The 25,025-nt window shown below is 40.4% G+C and overlaps 1 protein-coding gene across 1 annotated transcript; it reads right to left on the bottom strand.

Moving 5' to 3' along the window:
- Positions 1–616: 616 nt before the first annotated feature.
- Positions 617–22,343, bottom strand: LOC110493959 (protein-glutamine gamma-glutamyltransferase 2). The gene is made up of 13 exons (XM_021568586.2): positions 22,123–22,343; positions 15,066–15,245; positions 13,696–13,914; positions 12,536–12,654; positions 8,748–8,876; positions 8,409–8,586; positions 8,059–8,194; positions 5,647–5,750; positions 5,131–5,370; positions 4,074–4,349; positions 3,632–3,792; positions 3,137–3,273; positions 617–2,082 (listed from the first exon to the last, which is right to left on the bottom strand). The coding sequence occupies exons 1-13, from the start codon at positions 22,130–22,132 to the stop codon at positions 1,932–1,934; spliced, it is 2,040 nt and encodes a 679-aa protein (XP_021424261.2). The 5' UTR covers positions 22,133–22,343; the 3' UTR covers positions 617–1,931.
- Between the last annotated feature and the right edge of the window lie 2,682 nt (positions 22,344–25,025).

The raw sequence follows: 25,025 nt of genomic DNA on the forward strand, positions 1-25,025 counted from the left end.
GGCACTGTAAATGCTGCAAATGGAGGATTCTTTGACGAAAGCAAAGTTTGAAGGACACAATTATTATTTCAATTAAAAATCATTATTTATAACCTTCTCAACGTCTTCACTATATTTCCTATTCATATTGAAACTAATTTCATGTATATTTTCAAGGATAACAAGGACATTTTCTAAGTGACCCCAAACTTTTGAACGGTAGTATACCTGTGGATTGTTCAATGTGAAGGGACTAGTTATATAAATAATTCCATGGTGTGCTAAGTGTTCATCAAGATGAATTCTACTATGGACTGGACTAGTTTCCAGGTACAGGGAGATTTTACATGGAGCCAATGTGCGTTCTCATGTCTTGAATCAGTTTTGTGGAATGATTTGTATCTCTGGCTTCTTCCAATAATCTCTAGGTTCTGCCAATGTCTTACTATTTCATTTTTGTCAAGAAGATGGAAGTGAACCTTTTGTCCTCCCTAGCAAAATGCTCAGTATTTGCCAAAGGATTACTGATAGCAAGCCACATTTGGTAATGTTGCTCTTCCTTGTACAATCACAGATGAAAGGTTTTATAAGCAAAAATACAAAAGTCCTATATTTCACAGCTTTGCATGCAAAAATGTATAATCAGAAACTCCTTTATTTGCCAAGTATATTTACACATACTCAGAATTTTACTTGAAAGTATTCAGACCCCTTGACTTTTTCCACATTTTGTTACGTTACAGCCTAATTCTAAAATGTATTCAATTGTTTTTTTCCACGCTTGGCATTCAGGCCAAAGAGTTAGAATTCATACAATTATCAAGAGAGAAAGTCCCTTGTCATCCCTACTGACTCTGATCTGGCGGCTCACTAAACACAAATGCTTTGATTGCAAATTATGTCTATGCTTACCGTAAGTAAATAAAAACAAGAAAATGGTGCAATCTGGTTTGCTTTATATAAGGAATTTGAAATGATTTGTACTTTTACTTTTGATACTTTTTCCACCATTGAAATAAATGGTTTCGTCAGACCAGAGAATCTTGTTTCTCATGGTCTGAAAGTCTATAGGTGCCTTTTGGCAAACTTTGGGTGCCTTTGACTGAGCAGTTGCTTCCTTCTGGCAACTCTACCATAAAGGCCTGATTGGTTGAGTGCTGCAGAGATGGTTTTCCTTCTGGAAAGTTCTCTCATCTCCACAGAGGAACTCTAGAGCTCTGTCAGAGATACCATCGGGTTGTAGGTCACCTCCCTGACCAAGGCCCTTCTTCACTGATTGTGCAGTTTGGCCGGTCGGCCAGCTCTAGAAAGAATTAAGAATAATGGAGGCCACTGTGTTCTTGGGTACGTTCAATACTACAGAAAGTTTTGGTACCCTTCCCCAGATCTGTGCTTTGACACAATCCTGCTTCGGAGCTCTACAGACAATTCCTTCGACCTCATGGCTTGGTTTTTGCTCTGACATGCACTGTCATATATGCACTGTTATATAGACAGATGTGGGCCTTTCCAAATCATCTCCAATCAATTGAATTTACCCCAGGTAGACTTCAATCAAGGTGTTGACCATCCTTGAGATGTTTCTATGGAAACCGGATGCACCTGAGCACAATTTAGAGTCTCATAGCAAAGGGTATGAATACTTATGTAAATATTATTAGTATTTTTTTTCTTCATACATTTACAAAAATATCTAAACCTGTTTTCGGTTTGTTCTTGTGGGGTATTGTGTGTAGATCGATGAGGAAAAAGGCTGTAACGCAACAATTTGGAAAATGTCAAGGGGTCTGAGTACTTTCCGAAGGCACTGTATAATCCTAACAAACAGAGAATTTGTTTATCTATAGGTGATAAAAGAGATCTTGGAGTATAGAAATATGCATAGATTGTGAAACAACTGTATGTCTTTGTCTTCATTGGGTTTTATGGAGTGCAGGCTCAGGGTGGGTCCTCTATTTGCCGATGATGACATTCCTGTAGCCCTTGACGTGACACAGCTTATTGCTGTCGAAGTCGACCACCAGTTTCCGTTGGCCTGAGTGGGTGGGCGTGAAGTAGATTTTGACCTTGGCATCTTGCCCGGGTTCCACCGTGGAGTTAAGTCTAAGGAAGGTACACATTTAGAAGTTACTCTATCGACATACTCTGTAACACTCTATCATGCTATATTCTCAGCATAACTGTTGAGACCATTGATCTTGTTTTCATGAACACCTTGGCTATCAATGGATGTCTTTAGCTAGTTTGATTTAGCTGAGTTGACCAGCCAGGACTGTGCATGTATTGCTTCACTGTCTACAGTATGCTCCCATCCAGCCATATATGTGTGAACCAGAAGTTACTTTGGATTAAAATATCTGCTAAATAACCATATTCATACATCCGTATAGGATATGTAAATCTGTCATCGGAGCTTCTCAAACTTATTCAAACCTGTCTTTATGATCAAATCCCTTCATATTCTCTGCCTCTAGGTAGTTGTCTCGATTGCGTAACACCACATTGAGCCAAACATCTGGGGATCGCAAGTCAACCAAACCCTGTCATCACCACCATCTGAATGCTTGGATATCCAACTCTGACAAAGCGATGCTCTCAGAAACCCAATGATTTTATATATAGTGAATAAATCCAGACAAACATTAATTAACTGGTGAAACAGCTTGCTTTTGCCTAGCCAACTCCCTAGTCTTTGATGTGAAAGTGTGACTTTTCAAATCAAAACACTTCTTTGAGAAGCTTCATGAATTGTGACCTTGGCAAGACACTTGGATAGTTTTAGTCTGCTTGATTTGTAGATGGCTGGGAATTCAGTATCCACCTTTAGCCCTAATAAGGCTGTTACACTGCTTTTGACATGTAAGCGTTAATGTCTTCTACAGACATTTCTCTTATCATTGACTCCAACTACCAAAGCATGGACATACACCACTCGGTGACTAGATGAGTAGATGATTATATGTGTATGAATTACATATGGTTATGGACATACCTGACAAACTACACTAAATGGCTATACCCTTTGACCCCCTACTAACGTGTACTGTGTACACAAAAGCACATGTCCTGTTGTTAGTGTTTGGTATACATGGGACTTGATCTGTTATCAGTCCTTATTGGACATAACGTAGATGTCACACTGCCATGGTTGTCCTACTTCTCAGTGATGATCTGTCCTCCAGTGAGGTTGGAACCCTCCACGGTGAAACAGCAGTTCTGCAGTGGTACTGGCAGAGGGTTCTGTAGAGTTATCTCAGCCACCAGCTTACGGTTCTCTTTGGGTTCCCCAAGAATCTACAACGTAAGGGATATCACTTAATGCTCTGAGACGTTGCATTTCATCGGCTAGAGAAACGTTCCATCGATACAAATCCAACTCAAACTTGCGATGCCAGCTAGAACCATTCTTTATACATGGATATCTTGTCCTAGCATGAGTACTTCCAGGCAACTTTGTTTTCTTGGAACTGTGGTTAGTCTACTTGGCTTGGGACCAAATGTTTGAAACTTTGATTCCCAAGTCAGACTACCCCACTGGTTATGCTGTATCCATGCATTAATTAATAAACTATTCATGCTAACGATTGCATTTACACATTTTTATTGTATGCTTAATTCTTGTTTTGTTGTGTTACAATAGTAGTGACCGTACCCTGACTTTGATCTCAGGATTTTCCAGTACAACGTTCCTCACAGCAAGGTAGGCCTCTTGGGTGCCGTAGTCTAGAAGCAGAGCCCCCAGCCGGATCAAATTGTCCTCAGTGAGGTTCTCGGCATACTTGGAATAGTTCATTCTCAGAGGAACTCGCTTCTCTGGAGAGAGACATTTAGCTTAGAAAGTGAGACACTCACAAAATCACAACTTCTCATATGTTGCCATAGGCAGAGACACAAACCACTGGACATTTTTGCATTCATTGACATAGATACACAGTTCGCATTAGACAGTGAAAGAACATGAAGAGATACATCAGTACACAGTCTTATACTCTAAATGAGCTAGCTGTAAATGATAATCAAATCCAGAAGTAGATACAGTATATCCCACTCATACATTTATATACTGATCACTCCATTCTACAAAGCCAACTGACCTTCTCCAGGTGCCAACTCTACGTTGAGCAGGTCTTTGAACCCACAGTTCTCTCCCAGAATTCCGTTGTAGGACACAGCTCTGGAGCCGAACACCAGACGGCACTTTTTCCCATTCGGTGTGTTATTCGTAACCACGGCGAACACGTCAAAGTCGCAGCCCTTCTTCATCTCCGCAGAAACCTTGATAGCGATAAGCAGGCCAGCATTTGTTTGCTGCTGCAGAAGTTTGTTCTGGTGGTTGGCTTTTGTAAAGGCCTCCCTTTCCTCGTCAGAACCTGGGGGCACAAGAAAAACTAAAAGTTACACATGCTTTCATACTGTGTATAGCCTCTGATTAACCCGGACACATTCAGGGAAGTATAAGAACTTGCTTCCAAACCAGAGTAGTCCTTATTGTCCTTCACCACAAATAGCTCCATACGCTCTCAGATTGTACATATAGTGAACAGACTATTACAAATACTGATACATAATATGTGATTTTCCTATCTGCTGTCTTGGGTGGCATATCATGGTGTAATGTGACATTAGTGTGTCCTGATGCCATGTTACAGTGGTGTGTTTGTTAGTTTGTCCATTTTCAGTCTGTTGCGGCGAAAAATGTTGCCGGAGTAACAATTTCAGTCGAACAATTAACGTTCTAAAATGTTTTGGTGAAACATCAAACGGCTACTTTTTGTAGTATCACTGTGGCTTTTTAGCTACAATATTCAAACAGCAAATGGCTTTGCTATTCCTACTACACGTAATAGAAAGCCCACATGGTCACTTGATTATTTGTAGTAGCAGTTTAGACCGAAACAGACGCTTATATTCGCCGCTCACGACCTTCTCAGACCCTTCACTAATGTTGGCGAACGTTCACAGCTAACACAAGACAAATGGAATATGTGAGCTAACGTTAGCAAAACAATTTCACTTGTTGAACGCACCTCAGGTCAACACTTGTTTGACTGTTGGTCACCCTACATAATAGGATGCCATACATGCCTGGCCCTATTGCCATGCTGCAAATGCTTATCAAGTATTGCGGGTCCTTGTAGCGAAGCTCCCTACCCTCAGGGTACTTGTACAGGTGTGTGATGTCCTCTCTCCTATCACTGCCCACACTCTTCGTGCTGATCTTCAGGCCCACTTGGACAGAGCTAATGATCTTCTCTGTGCTGCCGTCTTTGCGCTTCATAAAGGTGTGCACGTCAGCGTTGACCTCCGCAAACACAAATGGGGCATCATATTTATAGGTGAGCTCGCCCTCCTTGATGGCTTTCAGTGGGATGGGGCCGCAGCAGTAAACTCCTGAAAGAAAGGGATAGTGAGTGAGTGAGTGGAAAAGTCATGTAATCTGCGAGAGAACTGAAAATGACATGTTTAAGTCTTATCTTAAGGCATATCTTTATGTCTACTAGTAAAATATGTCGATTAGCGATTTAGCCGTTTCTACACCAAATCCCAATACGTAACTTTAATGGTATCAGGGGAATCAATACACATTTGAATTGGGGTCAGGCCCTTTTATGGGCTATTCTGTATTTGTTGGGGTTATTATAGTTGGTGTTATTCTCAATGCCTTACCTTCACTCTTCTCCTGTGGTGTGGGGTCCATGGCCTGCCAGCCATCATAACCTGGTTTAAGGTCAGGTCTGGTCATCCAGTTCTCGACCCAGCAGTGGTAGTTCCTACAAAGAAAAAACTCTGGTATGTTCCCATGGTGAATTAATCAGACGGACAAAAAAAGACAACCTTTCGATCCAAGTTGGAGCACACCAGAGTTGCGGACATTCCTTTCTGCTTTGATATGTTCCTTTTTGCTTCTGTCCTGCAACTGACAAGTTGGATGTGTATATTTTACTTTTTTTTTATAGTTCCTACAAGGACACAACAGCCAAATCAAATCAAATTGTATTTGTCACATGCGCCGAATATAACAGGTACCTTATCGTGAAATGCTTACTTACAAACCAACAGTGCAGTTCAAGAAATATAAATATTTACTAAATACAGTACATTTTTTAAATAAAAAGTAACTTAATAAAATAACATTAACGAGGCTATATGTGCAGGGGTACAGGTTAGTTGAGGTCATTTGTACATGTAGGTAGAGGTAAAGTGACTATGCATAGATAATAAACAGTGAGTAGCAGCAGTGTAAAAACAAAGTGTTGAGGGGTGTCAATGTAAATAGTACGGGTGGCCATTTGATTAATTGTTCATCACTCTTATGGCTTAGGGGTAGAAGCTGTTAATGAGCCTTTTGGACCTAGACATGGCTCTCCGGTACAGCTTTCCATGCGGTAGCAGAGAGAAAAGTCTTTGACAATTTTTGGGGCCTTCCTCTGACACTGCCTAGTATAGAGATCCTGGATGGCAGGAAGTTTGGCCCCAGTGATGTACAGGGCTGTACGCACTACCCTCTGTCGCGTCTTACGGTCGGATGCCGAGCAGTTGCCATACCAGGCGGTGATGCAACCGGTCAGGATGCTCTCGATGGTGCAGCTGTAGAACATTTCTTGGTGTGTTTGGACCATGATAGTTTGTTGCTGTTGTGTACACCAAGGAACCTGATGTGGACACCAGGAAACTCTTGACCAGCTCCACTTCAGCCCCGTCAATGTTAATGGGGGCCTATTTGGCCCTCATTTTCCTGTAGTCCCCAATCAGCTCCTTTGTCTTGTCACATTGAGGGAGAGGTTGTTGTCTCTGACCTCCTCCCTATAGGCTGTCTCATCGTTGTCGGTGATCATGTTGTGTTGTCAGTAAACTTAATGATGGTGTTGGAGTCGTGCTTGGCCACGCAGTCGTGGGTGAACAGGCAGTACAGGAGGGGACTAAGCACGCACCCTTAAGGGGCCCCAGTGTTGAGGATCAGTGTGGCAGATGTGTTGTTTCCTACCCTTACCACCTGGGGGCAGCACGTCAAAAAGTCCAGGAACCAGTTGCAGAGGGAGGTGTTTAGTCCCAGGGTCCTTAGCTTAGTGGGCACTATGGTGTTGACATCGCGCACCAGCTGTTATTGACAAATAGACACACACCCCCACCCCACTTCTTACCAGACATAGCTGTTCTGTCCTGCCGATGGACAAAAAACCCAGCCAGCTCTATATTATCCATGTTTTCGATCAGCCACGACTCAGTGAAACATAAGATATTATAGTTTTAATGTCCCGTTTGTAGGATAATAGACCTTTCCAGATTGCTGTCTGGCAAAAGAGCAGGACATTTGCTCATATATCCTCCGGAATGCTTTGACTATTTCCAGATTGTTGGCTAAAAGGCATGAGTAAATTTAATCTATTCTACATAATCGGCAAGATGATTTTCATCTTAAAATCAGAAATGACTTTTGATTTTGTATTTTTATTTTACCTTTTATTTTACTAGGCAAGTCAGTTAAGAACAAATTCTTATTTTCAATGACGGCCTAGGAACAGTGGGTTAACTGCCTTGTTCAGGGGCAGAACGACAGATTGGTACCTTGGGAATTGATCTTGCAACCTTTCGGTTACTAGTCCAATGCTCTAACCACTAGGCTACGGTGCCGCCCCATATAGCATAACCGTTGAAAACTGTAAATATACAATCATTTACCCCCAAAATATACTATTTAGAATGTATTTCTACAATACGTTTCAGTTCATTTACATCTTAAAACACATATCTTAATCAGAAATTACTGTTTTTTTTTCCTGTCATTTTAGCCTGCCAAAGCAGTTAATATCTGTTACCGTTTTTGTCACTCTGACTCTTAATGTAAATGTCTGTATTTTAAGATTTTGACATCTTTTGATGTCTTTTTTCAGTTAATGTTTGGCACCTTGTTTTTATTTATAATTTTTTTTTACAGTGAAAAACAGTATTTTCTGACTATATACTGCACATACATCCTACATCCATACATCCTACATACAAACATCCTCTAACTCTGTGTTGAATTTTTTTGGAGTGGAAATTCAGTCACTCGTCAATTTGATAGTCCTGAGTTCTCACCATATCATGTCTCTCGACTTCTGAACAAGTTGTCCGTTCTCATCCACATAGCGCTCTATCACCAGGTTACTGTTGGTGTCATGGGCTGAATTATAGTTGGTGACCACTCGACAAGGGATGCCCAGGGCTCGTGAAACTGATAGGGCAGAGAAATAATGTACAGTTAGCCAGTACTACTCAGGAACTATACTACTACAGATTTAACATATGGCATTATAAATACATTGTACAACAAGTAGTTCATAGAATGTGCTACTTAACGTGTCTTGTGCAAAACAAAAAAAATTTATCCTACATGACGATACAGTATGTAAACATGCTGTTAGCGTTTCTATGCGTTCATGTCTAACCTGAACAGGCCACTGCTGCAAACACCCAGCATTGGCCAAAGCGCACAGGTTGACAGGCATTTGTGTCCCAGTTCCGCAGGATCTCCACACTGCCCTTCCATGACAGGGGGCTCACCCCACCGTCATAGTCGTCGGTCCACCTGCCCAGCAAGACCCCTTTGTCGTCATTACAGTTCACCTGAGGGACATGGACAACAATGGTCAGGCTCTTCATTTCACGTGAAATTTGCTTTGTTATTTTGAGCGGTGCCATTTGCCATCTATGTTGAACTGCTGTATGCACTGTAGTGTGTAATGTAGTACATGACAGGATGGGAAACCCATTTGATGTGATCTCACCATGGCACTGAGAACTCTGGACACATAGATTGGGTTCTTCCTCCCTGAAGCGTCTTTCCCAGGGTTACGCAGGCACTTGGGGTTCATTTCCAGGATTCTCAGACAAGCTTCCAGGATCCCATCCTCAAACTACACAACACAGACAAAACAAACAAGGAAAGATTGACTACAGATGTAGCATTTTAATTTGATCACTCTTTTGTTGCTTAAATTTTCCTACACAACAGGTAATGCAGATTATTTTTGTGATTTACAAAGAATGACAAATTCATACTGACACGCGGTTAGTTATGTTAACAGTATTGCACTTTTCATGTAGCCTACTTTTGGTCAGCTAATATCCTAACTATCCATTAAAACAACGTTATGAACCAAATGTTCAAATTATGTTTCTGCAGGATTATTTTGCTATGACAATATACCTGTACTGTAGGTCCAATTTTAAGATCTGTACATGCGAATATATTGAAGCGACATCTCAAGACATCAGTCAGGAAGTTAAAGCTTGGTCGCAAATGGGTCCTCCAAATGGACAATGACCCCAAGCATACTTCCAAAGTTGTGGCAAAATGGCTTAAGGACAACAAAGTCAAGGTATTGGAGTGGCCATCACAAAGCCCTGACCTCAATCCCATAGAACATTTGTGGTCAGAACTGAAAAAGTGTGTGCGAGCAAGGAGGCCTACAAACCTGACTCAGTTACACCACCTCTGTCAGGAGGAATGGGCCAAAATTGACCCAACTTATTGTGGGAAGCTTGTGGAAGGCTACCTGAAACATTTGACCCAAGTTAAACAATTTAAAGGCAATACTACCAAATACTAATGGAGTGTATGTAAACTTCTGACCCACTGGGAATGTGATGAAATGAATAAAAGCTGAAATAAAATCACTCTCTCTACTATTAATCTGACATTTCACATTCTTAAAATAAAGGGTTGAACGGACCTAAAACAGGGAATTTTTACTAGGATTAAATGTCAGGAATTATGAAAAACTGAGTTTAAATGTATTTGGCTAAGGTGTATGTAAACTTCCGACTTCAACTAAATATATATATATATATATATATATATATATATATATATATATATATATATATATATATATATATATATATATATATATATATATATATATATATAATTTATTTATAGTTCTTGTGTTATTTCTTTGTTTTAGTTGGTCAGGACGTGAGTTGGGTGGGTATTCTATGTTTTGTGTTTCTAGGTTGGGTTTCTTGTTTGGCCTGCTATGGTTCTCAATCAGAGGCAGGTGTTAGTCATTGTCTCTGATTGAGAACCATATTTAGGTAGCCAGTTTTCCTTTGTGTTTTGTGGGTGGTTCAGTCTTTGTGTGTCTGCACCAGATAGAACTGTTTCGGTTGTCACTTTGTTGTTTTGTGTTTTTGAAGTGTTCAGTTTTCCATTAAAACCTGTTAAGGATATGGCAGACATATGCCCCCTTTGGAGAGATTGGGTACCCCTAGTAAACTGAAAAAAAAATCTGTCAAAAATTGCTAATATATGCAAATAAAAATTATTATTGGATAGAAAACACTCTAAAGATTCTAAAACCGTTGGAATTATGTCTGTAAGTATAGCAGAACTCACAGGGCAGGCATTCTTCCAAACTAGTTTTTGTGGCCATGAAAGTTGGAGCAACTTTGACGTCATGGCTCCCACCCTTCCCAACCAGTTATGATTCTGGGGACACTTTCTATCTCTTCCGCTAGATGTCCTCTTTCAGTAGAGCTTTGAATCGTTCAAATCCCGCGAGAATTGAAATGAGTGAAATTAGTGCGTGCCACGAGAGAATAGGCTGTGCGTAGGGGCGCGAATTGGTCCCAGCCATTCCTTTGTTCCAGCACTCAAGAGAAGGGCAGACGATGGCCGATTGAATTGAAGTTTGTTTTGCGTGTCTAAAACATCATAAAGCTTGCTTCTGCACTTCTGCACGACCTGTTTAGTCGACATATAATATGTAATTTTGAAGTTTTGATGCGCAACTTTTCCGGACCAGAGGACGTTTTGGGTGCATTTCAGCTGATGTTATTAGCAGTAGCTAATACAAAGACGCAAGACTTGAAACCAAACGATGTATTGGGTAAGTATGAAGCCTTCCAGAACATTCTGAACGAAGACCATCGAAGGTAAGGGAATATTTATGCTTAAATCTGTGTTTCTGTTGACTCCAACATTACGTAGAAATGTAGCTTGGAACTGAGCGCTGTCTCAGAATATTGAATAGTGTGCGATTTCTGTAACGTTAAAAATAAATCTAACAAAGCGGTTGCATAAAGAAGCAGTGTATCTTTCTAACTATATGTAGAACATGTATATTTAATCAAAGTTTATGATGTCTATTTACGTTATCTTGCCGCGCTACATAGATTTCCTGCGGGCATTTTTGAGTAATTTCTGAACGTGAACTCACTGTAAATGGACATTTATGGATATAAATGGCATATTATTGAAAAAAAATATATATGTACTGTGTAACATGTCATATTACTGTCATCTGATGAAGATTTTCAAAAGGTTAGTGAGCGATTTATTTTTTAATCCTGCGTTTGTTGATTGCATGTTTTGGCTATTCAAATGAGCTGTGTCTGGTGGTGGTTTTACATATATATGTGCTATGTTTTCGCCGTAAAACATTTTAGAAATCTGACTTGCTGGCTAGATGAACAAGGTGTTTATCTTTCATTTGAGCTATTGGACTTGTTAATGTGTGGAGGTTAAATATTTTTAAGAATATTTTTGCGTTCCATGCGCCACCATTTCAGCTGAACGTGGGAGGGTTGATTCCCAATTGGGAACCAATATCGTAGACAGGTTAAAAAGATGAACACTAACCACGCTGCGCTTTGGTCCTCTCTATGTCCAGACGACAACCGTTACAAAACCCATACAAAAAGCGAGGTGTAAACCTCTAATAAATACAAGGTACGAGACCCGTAAAAACAAGTACACGGTAACATGCAAACCGATACAACAGAGCCCAGGAAATCCATTCCAGGTGACTACCTCATGAAGCTGGTTGAGAGCATGCCAATAGTGTGCAAAGGTGTCATCTAGGCAAAGGGTGGCTACTTTGTTTAACACTTTTTTGGTTACTACATGATTCCATATGTGTTATTTTATAGTTTGATGTCATCCCTATTATTCTACAATGTAGAAAATAGTAAAATAAATAATGAAAAACCCTTGATTGAGTAGGCGTGTCCAAACTTTCGACTGCTACTGTATGTATTTTCTAAATGGAAGTAAACATGCAAGAGTGAGCAAAAGGTCAAATAATGATCAAAGGATTAGAGGTTTGCTTCTTGACTTTGATTCCCTCCTGAAAATAACAGGCACAAATGCTTAGTGAAGTTGGATACCAGTTACATGCAAAAGAAGTATGCAACTATGACACACACCCATTAAAAACAGAGCTGTATCAACAACGGAATCTAGGTCTCGATATCTCACAGTGGGATTATCATGATCTGTCAATCATACACTGATTGAACCAATGGAAGTGTCTACATTTGGAAATCGATCAGCCTGAAATTGATTTTTCCAGTCAGCAGTTGACAGGATGTCCCACCCATCACAAGTTCCTCTGAACCCTATTTTACCTTTTTACTTTATCAAACTTGTCAGGCCACTGATACGTATATAGGCAACACTATCTCTATTTTGAATGTTAAGAGCACATATTTTGATAACGGACTATTTTTCCTTATTGGGGGTAAGCTTGGGCCAAAGTGGAGCTGATAGCACTTGTGTTGGTGTTGGTACCTGGCCAAAGTTCCAAGGTGTAGGGATGAGGTATTTCCAGCTGCCTCGGTAAATGATACCATCTTGAGCCAAGACGTACTCCGCCAGTTTCTCCTCACTATCCATGTACACCACATCGCCTGTTGCCAAGAGACACAAATAATACTGTAATAAGGTATCGTCCTCCATAGAAAAAGACAAGCTCCCAAAATAGTAAATGGAATGAAGGATGCCTCATTATGTGCTTGCAGTAAGAAAACACTATTTCAACATGCACAGGGTTTATTGAAGGTAGATAAAAGTTTTAAAGCTGCGGAGAATGGATATGCAAGATGCTCTTTGAATAAGGAAGTAGTCTATGGCACCGCAGATGTAGATGAAAAAATAAACAGAATAGTGGGTCAACATCCGCAAAAACTAAGAGCGTTAAAGTGCGAAGCTCAACTTCTCCTCTGTTTTGGTGCGCTGGTTACCAGGCTGTGAACTGCATAAAACTAACCATGCACATGTGCAGATACTGTGTCAGAGCGAAGTCTTGATTCTCGCTCATCTCAATATCTGCGGTGCTGCTCGTGGCAATGCCATTTGCTGAGTGTACCTTTTAAAATGCCCTTTTTTGCAATATTTATTTAACCAGGTAACTTGACTGAGAACACATTTTAATTTACAGCAACGACCTGGGAAATAGTTACAGGGAAGAAAGTATGAGCCAATTGGAAGTTGGGGATGATTAGGTGGCCATGATGGAATGAGGGCCAGATTGAGAATGTAGAACACCGCCAGCAGTGGGATGCAGAATGGTATGCTGCTGGCTCAAACATGCATGGTAGAATTGTCTCTAATTAATGAGACTACCTGCTGTTTATTTACTTTATTGCCAATTGGGACACAATTTCTAAGTGAAACATGTATTGTAGATATAGCACATAGTAGGGCAAAAAATCCATCCCCATTCATGCCATTCATGATCATCATATCCTCTCCCAAACTACCACCCATCCATACTGTTCTCCACACGTTGTGATCCTTCCACTGCTATAAGCCCGAATCTCTCCAATGATCATGTTCTCTGTCTATGTAATAGAGACATCTAAGGCATTCCCTCGCTGTACTGTACATAGGCCCCACTACACTGAATGGATACACTCGCAGAGAGCATGACTCAAGGAATGTTTACCCACCTGTGCACCAAGGGTTATATAGCAGCACAAACTCCACCAAGCCCCCCTGACCCAGGGTCAAGCGCCAGCGTCCGATAGGCGCGTCCGGGGGGGAACAGATGGACAGGGAAACCATGTACCCGGGGGGACTGGTGACCGCGGCACTCCAACGGGAGGTGTCGATTTGGTCAGTCAGACCAAAGGAGGCCCGTGTGCCATACTGATCACTGGGCTGGGGACCTGGAAGAAGACATGGAGGAGAGAAAGGGACAGGGATGGAATAGGAACCATTGAAACACACAACTGATGTCTGTGAAAAAGAATACATTGACAACTTTCTATTTTCTCTGACATTCAATTCAGCATTGAAAATAGGTGCAAGTTTAAGTTTGTTCCATCTGAGCGAGTCTGGCCAGAGACCACTATGATGACACACCAAATTTGTTTTATGGATCCTTTTTGTCTTCTAATGCATCTAAAGGGGAAAGTAATCCAAAAGTAATGGAAACTGATCAGATTACATTACTGAGTTTGGGTAATCCAAAAGTTACGTTACTGATAAAAAGTTGGGGCAATTAACTAGCAATTGTAACAGATTATATTTCGAAAGTAACATACCCAACCCTGAGGGTAAATAATGGTAGAGGAGGCAACTAACTATTCTGCTCAATACTGGTATCACTGACAATTGGACCAGGCTAAAACAGTTTCCCTTTACTTAAAACAACATTAGACTTCACCATCATATTTTCTTCCTCCCAATTGTCTTCTAGATCACAATTGCCATTGTAGAAAATAAACAAGGTCCCAGTGCCAATAGAAACACAATTATGCATTTCCATAGTACCTTTGACATTTCCTGACAGACAAGACCCAGTTAAAAAAAATTCTAAATTCCCTGTTCAAAATCTAAACAGAAACTTAGTTCCAAAATATGTAAGGACATTTAAATAGCCAGGGTGAATACCTGCTTAAATTTGTATTTTATTAAATTAAAACAGTCTATTGGGCATGGCAGTCTCCCCACTGGGCACATACGTCAGTTCAACGAACATTTTTTATTTACATTTGGTTGAGTTGTCAATTAATGTGAATTCAACGTGAAATCAACAAAACCTGTCACCATGACATTGGATTTAGGTTAAAAGTTGGTTTTCTGTGTTGATTCAATATTTTTTAAATGACGTGGAAACAAAGTTGAGTGGGGATCAAGTCTAAATCTGCTCATTTGAAAATAACTCATGCATGCGCTGCTCCATAGTGTGTAACACCATAACAGACTATGCTCTATTTTTGTATTGTTTTAACCTATGATTTTTAATCAAAATTAAACAACATTGAGCCTTTCACACTGAATTGATGTCAGCTAACAACCCAGTGAAAACAGTTACCTGTCTCCACGGTGAGGTCGAGTGCACTGCCGCCAGGCTGGTATTCCCCCGAGCGGAGGTGCAGGTTGATGGTGAACGGCTGGCCCCTTCTAACGATCAGCTGCTCCACCCCGTTGAGCTCCGTACGGTGGTCTGTGTTGTTGAACTCACATTCCAGGTCCCATCTGGCAATTTCCAGTGCTGGGAGATGGATGAGAAAGAGAGAGGACATAGTGAGTGGAATGACCTCAGGATTGACCTCTTAACATCTACCCAGCCAGTTACAAGGGAACAGAATTCTGCTCGACAGTTCCTCTGTTTGTTCTTTTGAGGATACACTGTAGGCCCACCTTGATTATAGTATGGTTTAAGACTTTCTGACAAATGTGTTTGTAAAAAGCGCTATACAAATAACATTTATTGAATGGCTATCTTGGCGCCTCAGTGGTGGGCCAACCCTCCCCTTGCTTTTAGGACAGTAGGGTCTATACAGACTTTCTATGTCTTCAGCCAACTTGACTCTTCCAATTGCTCCTGGCTCCCCCATCTCAACACTTGCATTGATTTTTTAAAAAACTTCTTTTTTTTTTTAAAAAAAGGTACATTTTACACAAGAGAGAAAATTAGACAACGTAAAAAAAAATTGTCACTGCCTGCTAGGCGAAGTGCGCAAGCAAATATTGTGCTCGTCCTTATCCCCCGGCCTCGGTTGTGACTAAAAACCCACCTTCTGATGTCCTGTTTATACAGTAGGAAGAACAACAGTCCCTCTGCTTCCTCAAGACAAGACAGTGTGATGTTAAACAGTCTTGGGCATTGAAAAAACTTGATGGAAAATGAACATGTGGTGCCAAAGGTTACGCCCATTTAAACACTGACTGACAAGTGTTTCTGTATGTTTGTTTTTATTTACATGGTGCATTTTAGCTTGGTGTTTTAACACTGACCCCTGTTTAACATTTCAAGTGTTAAGCTAAACACACTATATTGGGTCGCATCCTAATTGCCTACAGGATAACATAACGCCTCTTTTTCACACAAACGGCTAAGAAGATGAAGTTACATGGACCATGTTACACAATCAGAGCTATCATCTTTAAGGTTGCTTTCCTTAGGATGCTACTTCTTGAAGAATGTCAGGGCGCTAACATTTATGGAGCTTAAGACCATCTGTATAGTATATTGTCTACATTTTGCCGACAGCATGTTTCACACCTTGTTGTTTACGTTTACATTTTAGTCATTTAGCAGTCGCTCTTATCCTGAGTAGTGAGTGCGTACATTTTCATACTTTTTCATACTGGGAAAGTGGGACTTAAAGGAGACAAACTCCAGTCGTCAGTCCAACTCTGGGGCATTATTAGCTCATCCTAAAGGGAAACATAGTTCATAGTAACCCTATTTTACTCAGCCATAAAGTATATCGGAGCTTGTGCTTTTGCACACATAGTGTAACACTTGTCGTCTGGAGATAGAGAGGAGGACCAAGGTACAGCGTGGTAAGTGTCCATATTTTAAATATTTTAATGAACACTGAAAACAAAACAATAAACAACCAACCAACAGTCCTGTAAGGTACAACACTAAACAGAAAATAACCTCCCACAAAACACAATGGAAAACAGTCTACCTAAATATGGTTCTCAATCAGGGACAACGATTGACAGCTGCCTCTGATTGAGAACCATACCAGGCCAAACACAGAAATAGAAAATCATAGACAAACTAACATAGACAACCCACCCAACTCACACCCTGACCATACTCAAACAAAAGACAAAACAAAGGAACTAAGGACAGAACGTGACACATAGAGGCAACAGGCCTATAAAATGGATCTATCAATGTCATAATCTGGGGAGCATTACGGAGATTAATAGCAGATGAGAGGTGGTGAACCAAAGTGTTTTTTGACAACACAGGCAAAGGCTAAATCAATGTAATGGTAAACTGCAGTTTATTGCTGCGTGTCATAATCGCATTACATCATTGGTGTCAAATAAAATACATTTTTCTTAGCCACTCTAGCATTGTGGTATGAAAGATAATGTGCCATTTGAATTGAAAGGGTTTCTGTAGCTATGGTGTAGTTATTATTGTTTTGGATTATTCCACTGTTTAATTGTAAATCAATGATATCACTGTATTACAGTCTGCTAAAATAATGAATTGACAAAGATTAGTACAGGCTATGAGTGTAGGGAATGTGTCTTCCCATTTGGGTTGTCACATAACCCCATTGAGTGAAGCAACAGTACTACTATGAGGTCGCCATCTCCATCATGCCATCACTCTTGGCTTACCCTCCCTTGTTTTGTTTCCAGTCGACTAACCTTGACCACCCCCACGTCAAGGCCCGTGCTACAGGCCTAGCAGAACTACTGGGCCAGCATAAATCCAATAAGGCCAGGGCTATGAAGGATCCTAGTCAGAATTTTTTTTACAGAGGCGGGTACAGTAAATCCCAGGAAAAATGACTTCCATTCTCTCAGCTATTACAAGCAACTTACCCAGCCTAGTCATGAATGAAGCAGGTCTCTCTCTCTCTTTCCTCTGACAGTTGTAAAAGCACAACACTGTGTCACAAATGCCGGCCCACTCTCTGTTGGATATGTGGTATTTCGTTTTTCCCCTCACACCGGCAGCACTGTGCACTCCTGGGAGTCGACATAATCGAGCACTTTGTGCATGTGTAGAGAGAGACACATTGTAAACAGGTGACACTTATTCCCCGTTCCCTAGCTGTTTACTTAAAGCACATTGAACCAAACTGCCCCGCATGGCTCCAAAAGATGAGCGAATGCTGTAGTATGCAGCATGAAGCTTAAGCTTAGAGGCATTTAACAATGTTTCCTTGTCCTATCATGGCAATAAAAACAGAAATACTTTCCTCACAAAAATATTCAGACCCTTTGCAATGAGACTCGAAATTGAGCTCAGGTGCATCCTGTTTCCATTGATCACTCTTGATCCCCAAGAACGCAGTGAACTCTATCAATCTGGAAGAATTTTGGAACCACCAACTCTTGGCCAACTGGCCGAAAAGCAATCGGGGGAGAAATAAGATTCTTTGGTCTGAAGAAACAAAGATTGGCCTGAATGCCAAGCGGCACGTCTGGAGGAAACGTGGCACCATCCCTACAGTGAAGCATGGTGAAGGAAGCATCATGATGTGGGGGTGTTGTTCAGCGGCAGGGACTGGGAGACTAGTCAGGAACGAGGCAAAGATAAACGGAACAAACTACAGAGATCCTTGATGAAAACCTGCTCCAGAGCCCTCTGGAACACAGACTGGGGCAAAGATTCACCTTCCAACAGGACAACGACCCTAAGCACACAGCCAAGACAACACATGAGTGGCTTCGGGACAAGTCTCTGAATGTCATTGACTGGCCCAGCCAGAGCCCGGACTTTAACCCAATCAAACATCTCTGGAGACACCTGAAAATAGCTGTGCAGCGACGCTCCCCATCCAACCTGACAGAGCTTAAGAGGATCTGCAGAGAAGAATGGGAGAAACTCCCCAAATACAGGTGTGCCAAGCTTGTAGCATCATACCCAATATGATTTGAGGCTGTAATCATTGTCAAAGTTGCTTCAACAAAGTACTGAGTAAAGGGTCTGAATACTTTTGTAAATGTGATATTTCCTTCTTTTTTATCTGAAAAACTGTTTTTGCTTTGTCATTATGGGGTATTGTGTATAGATTGATGACAGAAAATAATTATTTAATCAATTTTAGAATGAGGCTGTAATGTAACAAAATGTGTGAAAAGTCAAGGGGTCTGAACTTTCCAAATGCACTGGGTTGCAGTTCTTGACACACTCAAACTCTGGTGGCCTGGGACCTACTACCATACCCTGTTCAAATGGCACATAATATACACAATCCATGTCTCAATTGTCTCAAGGCTTAACAATTCTCCTTCAACCTATGTTCTCCATTTCATCTATACTGATTAAAGTGGCTTTTCCAATAAGTGGCTTTAACAATAAGGGGTCATAGATTTTACCTGGAGTCACCTGGTCAGTCGAAGTCATTGAAAGAGCATGTGTTCTTAATGTTTTGTACACTCAGTGTATATGTCAATATATTAGGCTTAGGCATGGGTCAAACTCATTCCAAGGACAAAATGTGGTGTGGGACAGTTACTGGTTGCATTTCCAGCTGCTGTCATTTGCTAAAAATAAAAGCCCAAATGTCCCTTAGCAACAATTAACTCCCCCTGAAACACAAGGGTGTAACATTCTTTAGATGTTTGCTATACGAAACAAAACTGACAAGGTGTGAGAGACATCATAAGTGTCATCAGAAATGGTAATTCAGAAAAACGAAATGTTGGTTTTATATTTATAATAATCAAATGATGATCTATATGCATAGCGACGGGAAGTAGGGGTGCTGAAGGTGCTGCATTGATAGTTTACATACATCTTGACACTACACACATTTACAACAAGCCCACTCCCTGTAGGGGGAGTTGACTTTCCTCACATGAAATACAAATATTAGGCTGAATTGAAATAATTTTGCCATAATTATATAATTACTCCTGTCTAAACACTGACTGAATTTGGGCAGCACACATCCTGGCAATTTGACTGGTAAACTCATAGGTACGCTCAAAATGGCTGCCAGTCCGGACTTGAATGGGCACTGTCATTCTCTGGGTTCCATTTTTATGGATTCTATTTCTCTTCACACTGTCAGTAAATAGCTAATAGGATTTTCACAAATTTCAAAATACAATTGTGGGCAATACGTTTGGAAAGCAGACGCCTGCTGCTAAAAAGAGAAGACTAATCTGTCAGTACACTAGACGCAACATTTTTTTTTCTCAACAACTCAGAAGAACACCGCTGTTTTTCAAAGTAGCTCAAGCCTATCTTGAGACCATCACCGGTATGGTGAGAAGCCTAGGCTATGAATATCCATGCTATCTTCATCATTGTGTAAGTCAGTGCCACTGGAAAGTTGATTTAGTAGCCTATTGTAGCCGATATATATACACTGCTCAAAAAAATAAAGGGAACACTAAAATAACACATCCTAGATCTGAATGAATGAAATATTCTTATTAAATACTTTTTTCTTTACATAGTTGAATGTGCTGACAACAAAATCACACAAATTATCAATGGAAATCAAATTTATCAACCCATGGAAGTCTGGATTTGGAGTCACACTCAAAATTTAAGTGGAAAACCACACTACAGGCTGATCCAACTTTGATGTAATGTCCTTAAAACCAGTCAAAATGAGGCTCAGTAGTGTGTGTGGCCTCCACGTGCCTGTATGACCTCCCTACAATGCCTGGGCATGCTCCTGATGAGGTGGTGGATGGTCTCCTGAGGGATCTCCTCCCAGACCTGGACTAAAGAATCAGCCAACTCCTGGACAGTCTGTGGTGCAATGTGGCGTTGGTGGATGGAGCGAGACATGATGTCCTAGATGTGCTCAATTGGATTCAGGTCTGGGGAACCGGCGGGACAGTCCATAGCATCAATGTCTTCCTCTTGCAGGAACTGTTGACACACTCCAGCCACATGAGGTCTAGCATTGTCTTGCATTAGGAGGAACCTAATGGGTTTCCTCTGCAGGGCTCTGGCAGTGCTCCTCCTTGCACAAAGGCGGAGGTAGCGGTCCTGCTGCTGGGTTGTTGCCCTCCCTCCTCTTGCCACAGCTCCCATTGATGTTCCATCCTGGATGAGCTGCACTACCTGAGCCACTTGTGTGGGTTGTAGACTCCGTCTCATGTTACCACTAGAGTGAAAGCACCGCCAGCATTCAAAAGTGACCAAAACATCAGCCAGGAAGCATAGGAACTGAGAAGTGGTCTGTGGTCACCACCTGCAGAACCACTCCTTTATTGGGGGTGTCTTGCTAATTGCCTATAATTTCCACCTGTTGTCTATCCCATTTGCACAACAGCAGGCGAAATGTATTGTCAATCAGTGCTGCTTCCTAAGTGGACAGTTTGATGTCACAGAAGTGTGATTGACTTGGAGTTACATTGTGTTGTTTAAGTGTTCCCTTTATTTTTTTGAGCAGTGTGTGTATATATATATATATATATATATATATATATATATATATATATATATATATATATATATATATATATATCCTCTTAATATTGTACATTCTGTATCTCCCTTCTTTTTAGTGACCCTGGGCCAGGTCAAGACAAGGTTGTTTCTATTGATCTGTCTGACAGTGTCAGAGACACTCGTTTAGGTAATTTGGGTAGTAGAAAAAAATATTATTATAATGTCTCCTGTCATGTAAGCCTAAATGACTTACAATAGCATGAAATGGCCACATTTTTCTGGACCATACTAAAAAGAATCCACATGTTTGTAAATCCTGTTTGCCACTAGCAAATGCAATGACCGAATGCATTATTAGAGAAAAAATGTACCCCACCCAAACTCACAAAACATCTTCTCATAGCTCTGTCTACTGTGTATGCACCATGTTAAGTTGGTAGTTATGGTTTAAGCATTGGCCATAGGAAAATATTTGTTGCTGGACTTTCACACCATTATATCATATCCTAGGTCATCAAATGACAACCAGCAAAACTATTTGCTGTCATAATTCGTCTATGGTGGGGGGGTGGGTCAGATTTCACTTTGCCTCTTCAGTTTTTAGCATTTTTTCCAAACAAAGCAATTATTCTCCAATAGCCTTATAAGGCAATATGGAAATGCTATAAATTCTTCAAATATTTAGAAACCAAGTTGTGGCTCAGCCCTGCATGGAGTAATTTATTTTTGGAAGCAATAACATAACAATAACAATAACATGCGCTACTTTAGTAGGATATGTTACTTGAGAATGAGTCAAAGTCTGCCACTGTGTAGTCTACATTTTGGTTGATATTGCAAAAAATGTATTTGTTGTTTTAGCATACTGTTTATGAAACAGAAACATGTCATTCATAGTCGCTATGAAGTTCAAAGTTACGTTCAAATAAGCAGTAAATTGGGTGATGCAAGCACTACAGAAGAAGATTCGCTGATATACAATATTTTCAATATAACATTATAAATAGTCTAGTTATTAAAATCTTACCTTGAGCCATGTTCGCGTTGATCTACAGCCGGACAAGAGTCTGGGGTATGCTGGCTGGCAGGGGATATTGGATGTAGGTTATTCTCAATGACTGTGTCTATTACACTGTGCCGCGCTATTCAGACTCAACGAAGGTCTTATTTGGAGTGGTCATGCGCGTCACCGAAATTCCTTGGAACTGTAGGTTACTCTTGCCAAAGAGAAGCGCACCAAACATTGCTGAAAGCGACAGCATAATGGTTGGGGAGTGACGGCGCTTCCCTAGAACCCCCGCATACGCGCGCTCACATGCATGGAAAGGGTGCGCTCGCACGTAAACACACACACGGGACACACACTCCACTGAGACCACCTATAGTTTCATAATTTACAACATTCATTTGTGTGACAATAGGGAATAGGGAAGTCATTTTCATGTATGTGTGGACATACTTTAATGAATAAAATGTAGGAGTGACTGACTGATTCTTGCTTTATCCAATAATTTATTCTTGGGGTCAAAATGACCCACGTTGTTAATCAATGTATATAAAATGTGTTGGTAATTTGAGGGTTAATGGAAACATTGTATGAGTATTAATTACGTGATAATGCCTGATAAGCTGGTGTTTGGAGGATATATTGGCACGGGTGTTGTTAGGCAAACCGTGCCAACATATCCACCAAACACCAGTCTTTAAGTATTTCTGTTTTGTATCTATGGACACAACCGAGGTGTTCATTCTAAATGTTCCATTGGCATACTGGCTGGCAACGTTCTTATCCTTTGCTTGCTTGCAAGCCAACTATAGCTAACTTGTGTCAAAAAGTGGAGCCAGAATAACAGCAAAGTAGCTGCATTTGCATTTGTTTATTTATTAATTTATTTTATTTGTTTATTTATTATTTAACCTTTTATTTGACTAGGCAAGTCAGTTAAGAACAAATTCTTATTTACAATGATGACCAAAAGGCAAAAGGCCTCCTGTAGTGACGGGGATCATATATATATATATATATATATATAACTTTATTTCAACAAGGAACACAGACTGAGACCAAGGACTCTTTTACATCAGGGCCCTGCGTATACATGTTTACACATACAGTTTAGGTACAATGATTAAGAAACTACACAAGACAAACAAAACGATCACAGATAACACAACAAAATACGGCAGCAGATTGTTACATTTACACACAGATTATTCCCCTAAGAGCACAAGAACTTGATTTACCCGAAACAGTTACAAGCAATACAAAAATAAAAATCCTCCAATAAATGTTTAAAATGGGCGACAGGGGGACAAGAGTCTCAAGTTTAAGTTTAGTCTGCAAGCTATTCCATAAGCAAGGAGCGTAACAGGAAAAGGCAGCCAGACCCAAATCTGTGGAGATCGCATGGGCCTCAAGTATAATCCATGCTTCAGACCTGGTTTTAGGAATTCTAATTCTAATATTGATGAGTGATGATAAATAAGAAGGTAGTTTATTCAGAAGTGCTTTATAGACAAACACGAGAGCATGTTGTTCTCGTCTCACGGACTCCGAAGTCCAACCCACATTTTGATATAAAACACAGTGGTGAGTTCTGTAGCTAGCACCCATAATAAACCTAAGTGCGTAATGATAAGTAGCATCCAGCGATTTAAGTGTTGATGCCGTAGCATGCATGTAAATAATATCGCCATAATCTATAACAGACATAAGTAGCTTGCACAATTTGTCTTCAATTTGTCTTCTATTTGTCCTGTTTCTATAGAGGAAGCCTAGCTTGATTTTTAGCCGTTTACAAAGTTCATCAATATGTATTTTAAAAGACAGTTTACCATCCAACCATATCCCTAAGTATTTATATGCAGAGGCCTGATTAATTCAAGAACCATCTAAGTTCATAAATGCAAGTGTATTTTCAACCAACTTTTTGAACCAATTAAAAATCATAAAATGTGTTTTCTTTGCATTTAAAACAAGTTTCAGCTGTATAAAAGACCCTTGTCATATCGTAAAATCTGTCTCCAATAGTGATAATTCTTGGTCAGCCGTTGAAGCATACATTACATGACAGTGTCATCAGCATATAAATTAATTTGACACTTTCTTATCTCATCACTGATATTGTTTATTTAGAGAGTGTACAGTAATGGACCAAGAAAAAAAAAGATATACAGTGGGGAGAACAAGTATTTGATACACTACCAATTTTGCAGGTTTTCCTACTGAAAACAAACAAACATTACAACATCATGAAGAACTCTGAACGATCGATCATAGAAGAGGATGTAGAGGTCTGTACTTTTTATCATAGGTACACTTCAACTGTGAGAGATGGAATCTAAAACAAAAATCCAGAAAATCACATTGTATGATTTTTAAGTAATTAATTTGCATTTATTTGCATGACATAAGTATTTGATCACCTACCAACCAGTAAGAATTCCGGCTCTCACAGACCTGTTAGTTTTTCTTTAAGAAGTCCTCCTGTTCTCCACTCATTACCTGTATTAACTGCACCTGTTTGAACTCGTTACCTGTATACAAGACACCTGTCCACACACTCAATCAAACAGACTCCAACCTCTCCACAATGGCCAAGACGAGAGGGTGTAAGGACATCAGGGATAAAATTGTAGACCTGCACAAGGCTGGGATGGGCTACCGGACAATAGGCAAGCAGCTTGGTGAGAAGGCAACAATTGTTGGCGCAATTATCAGAAAGTGGAAGAACTTCAATTTGATGGTCAATTACCCTCGGTTTGGGGCTCCATGCAAGATCTCATAGATGCCCACGAAGGAGTCTTTGGGCTAGGGTCCTTTTTTCAGAATTTCCACCTGATTGACATGCCCAAAGTAAACTTGCTGGTACTCAGGCTCAGAAGCCAGGACATGCATATAATTGGTATCATTTGATAAACACTTTGAAG

This window comes from Oncorhynchus mykiss, chromosome 17, assembly GCF_013265735.2.
Source record: "Oncorhynchus mykiss isolate Arlee chromosome 17, USDA_OmykA_1.1, whole genome shotgun sequence".
In the NCBI taxonomy this organism is placed as follows: Eukaryota; Metazoa; Chordata; class Actinopteri; order Salmoniformes; family Salmonidae; genus Oncorhynchus; species Oncorhynchus mykiss.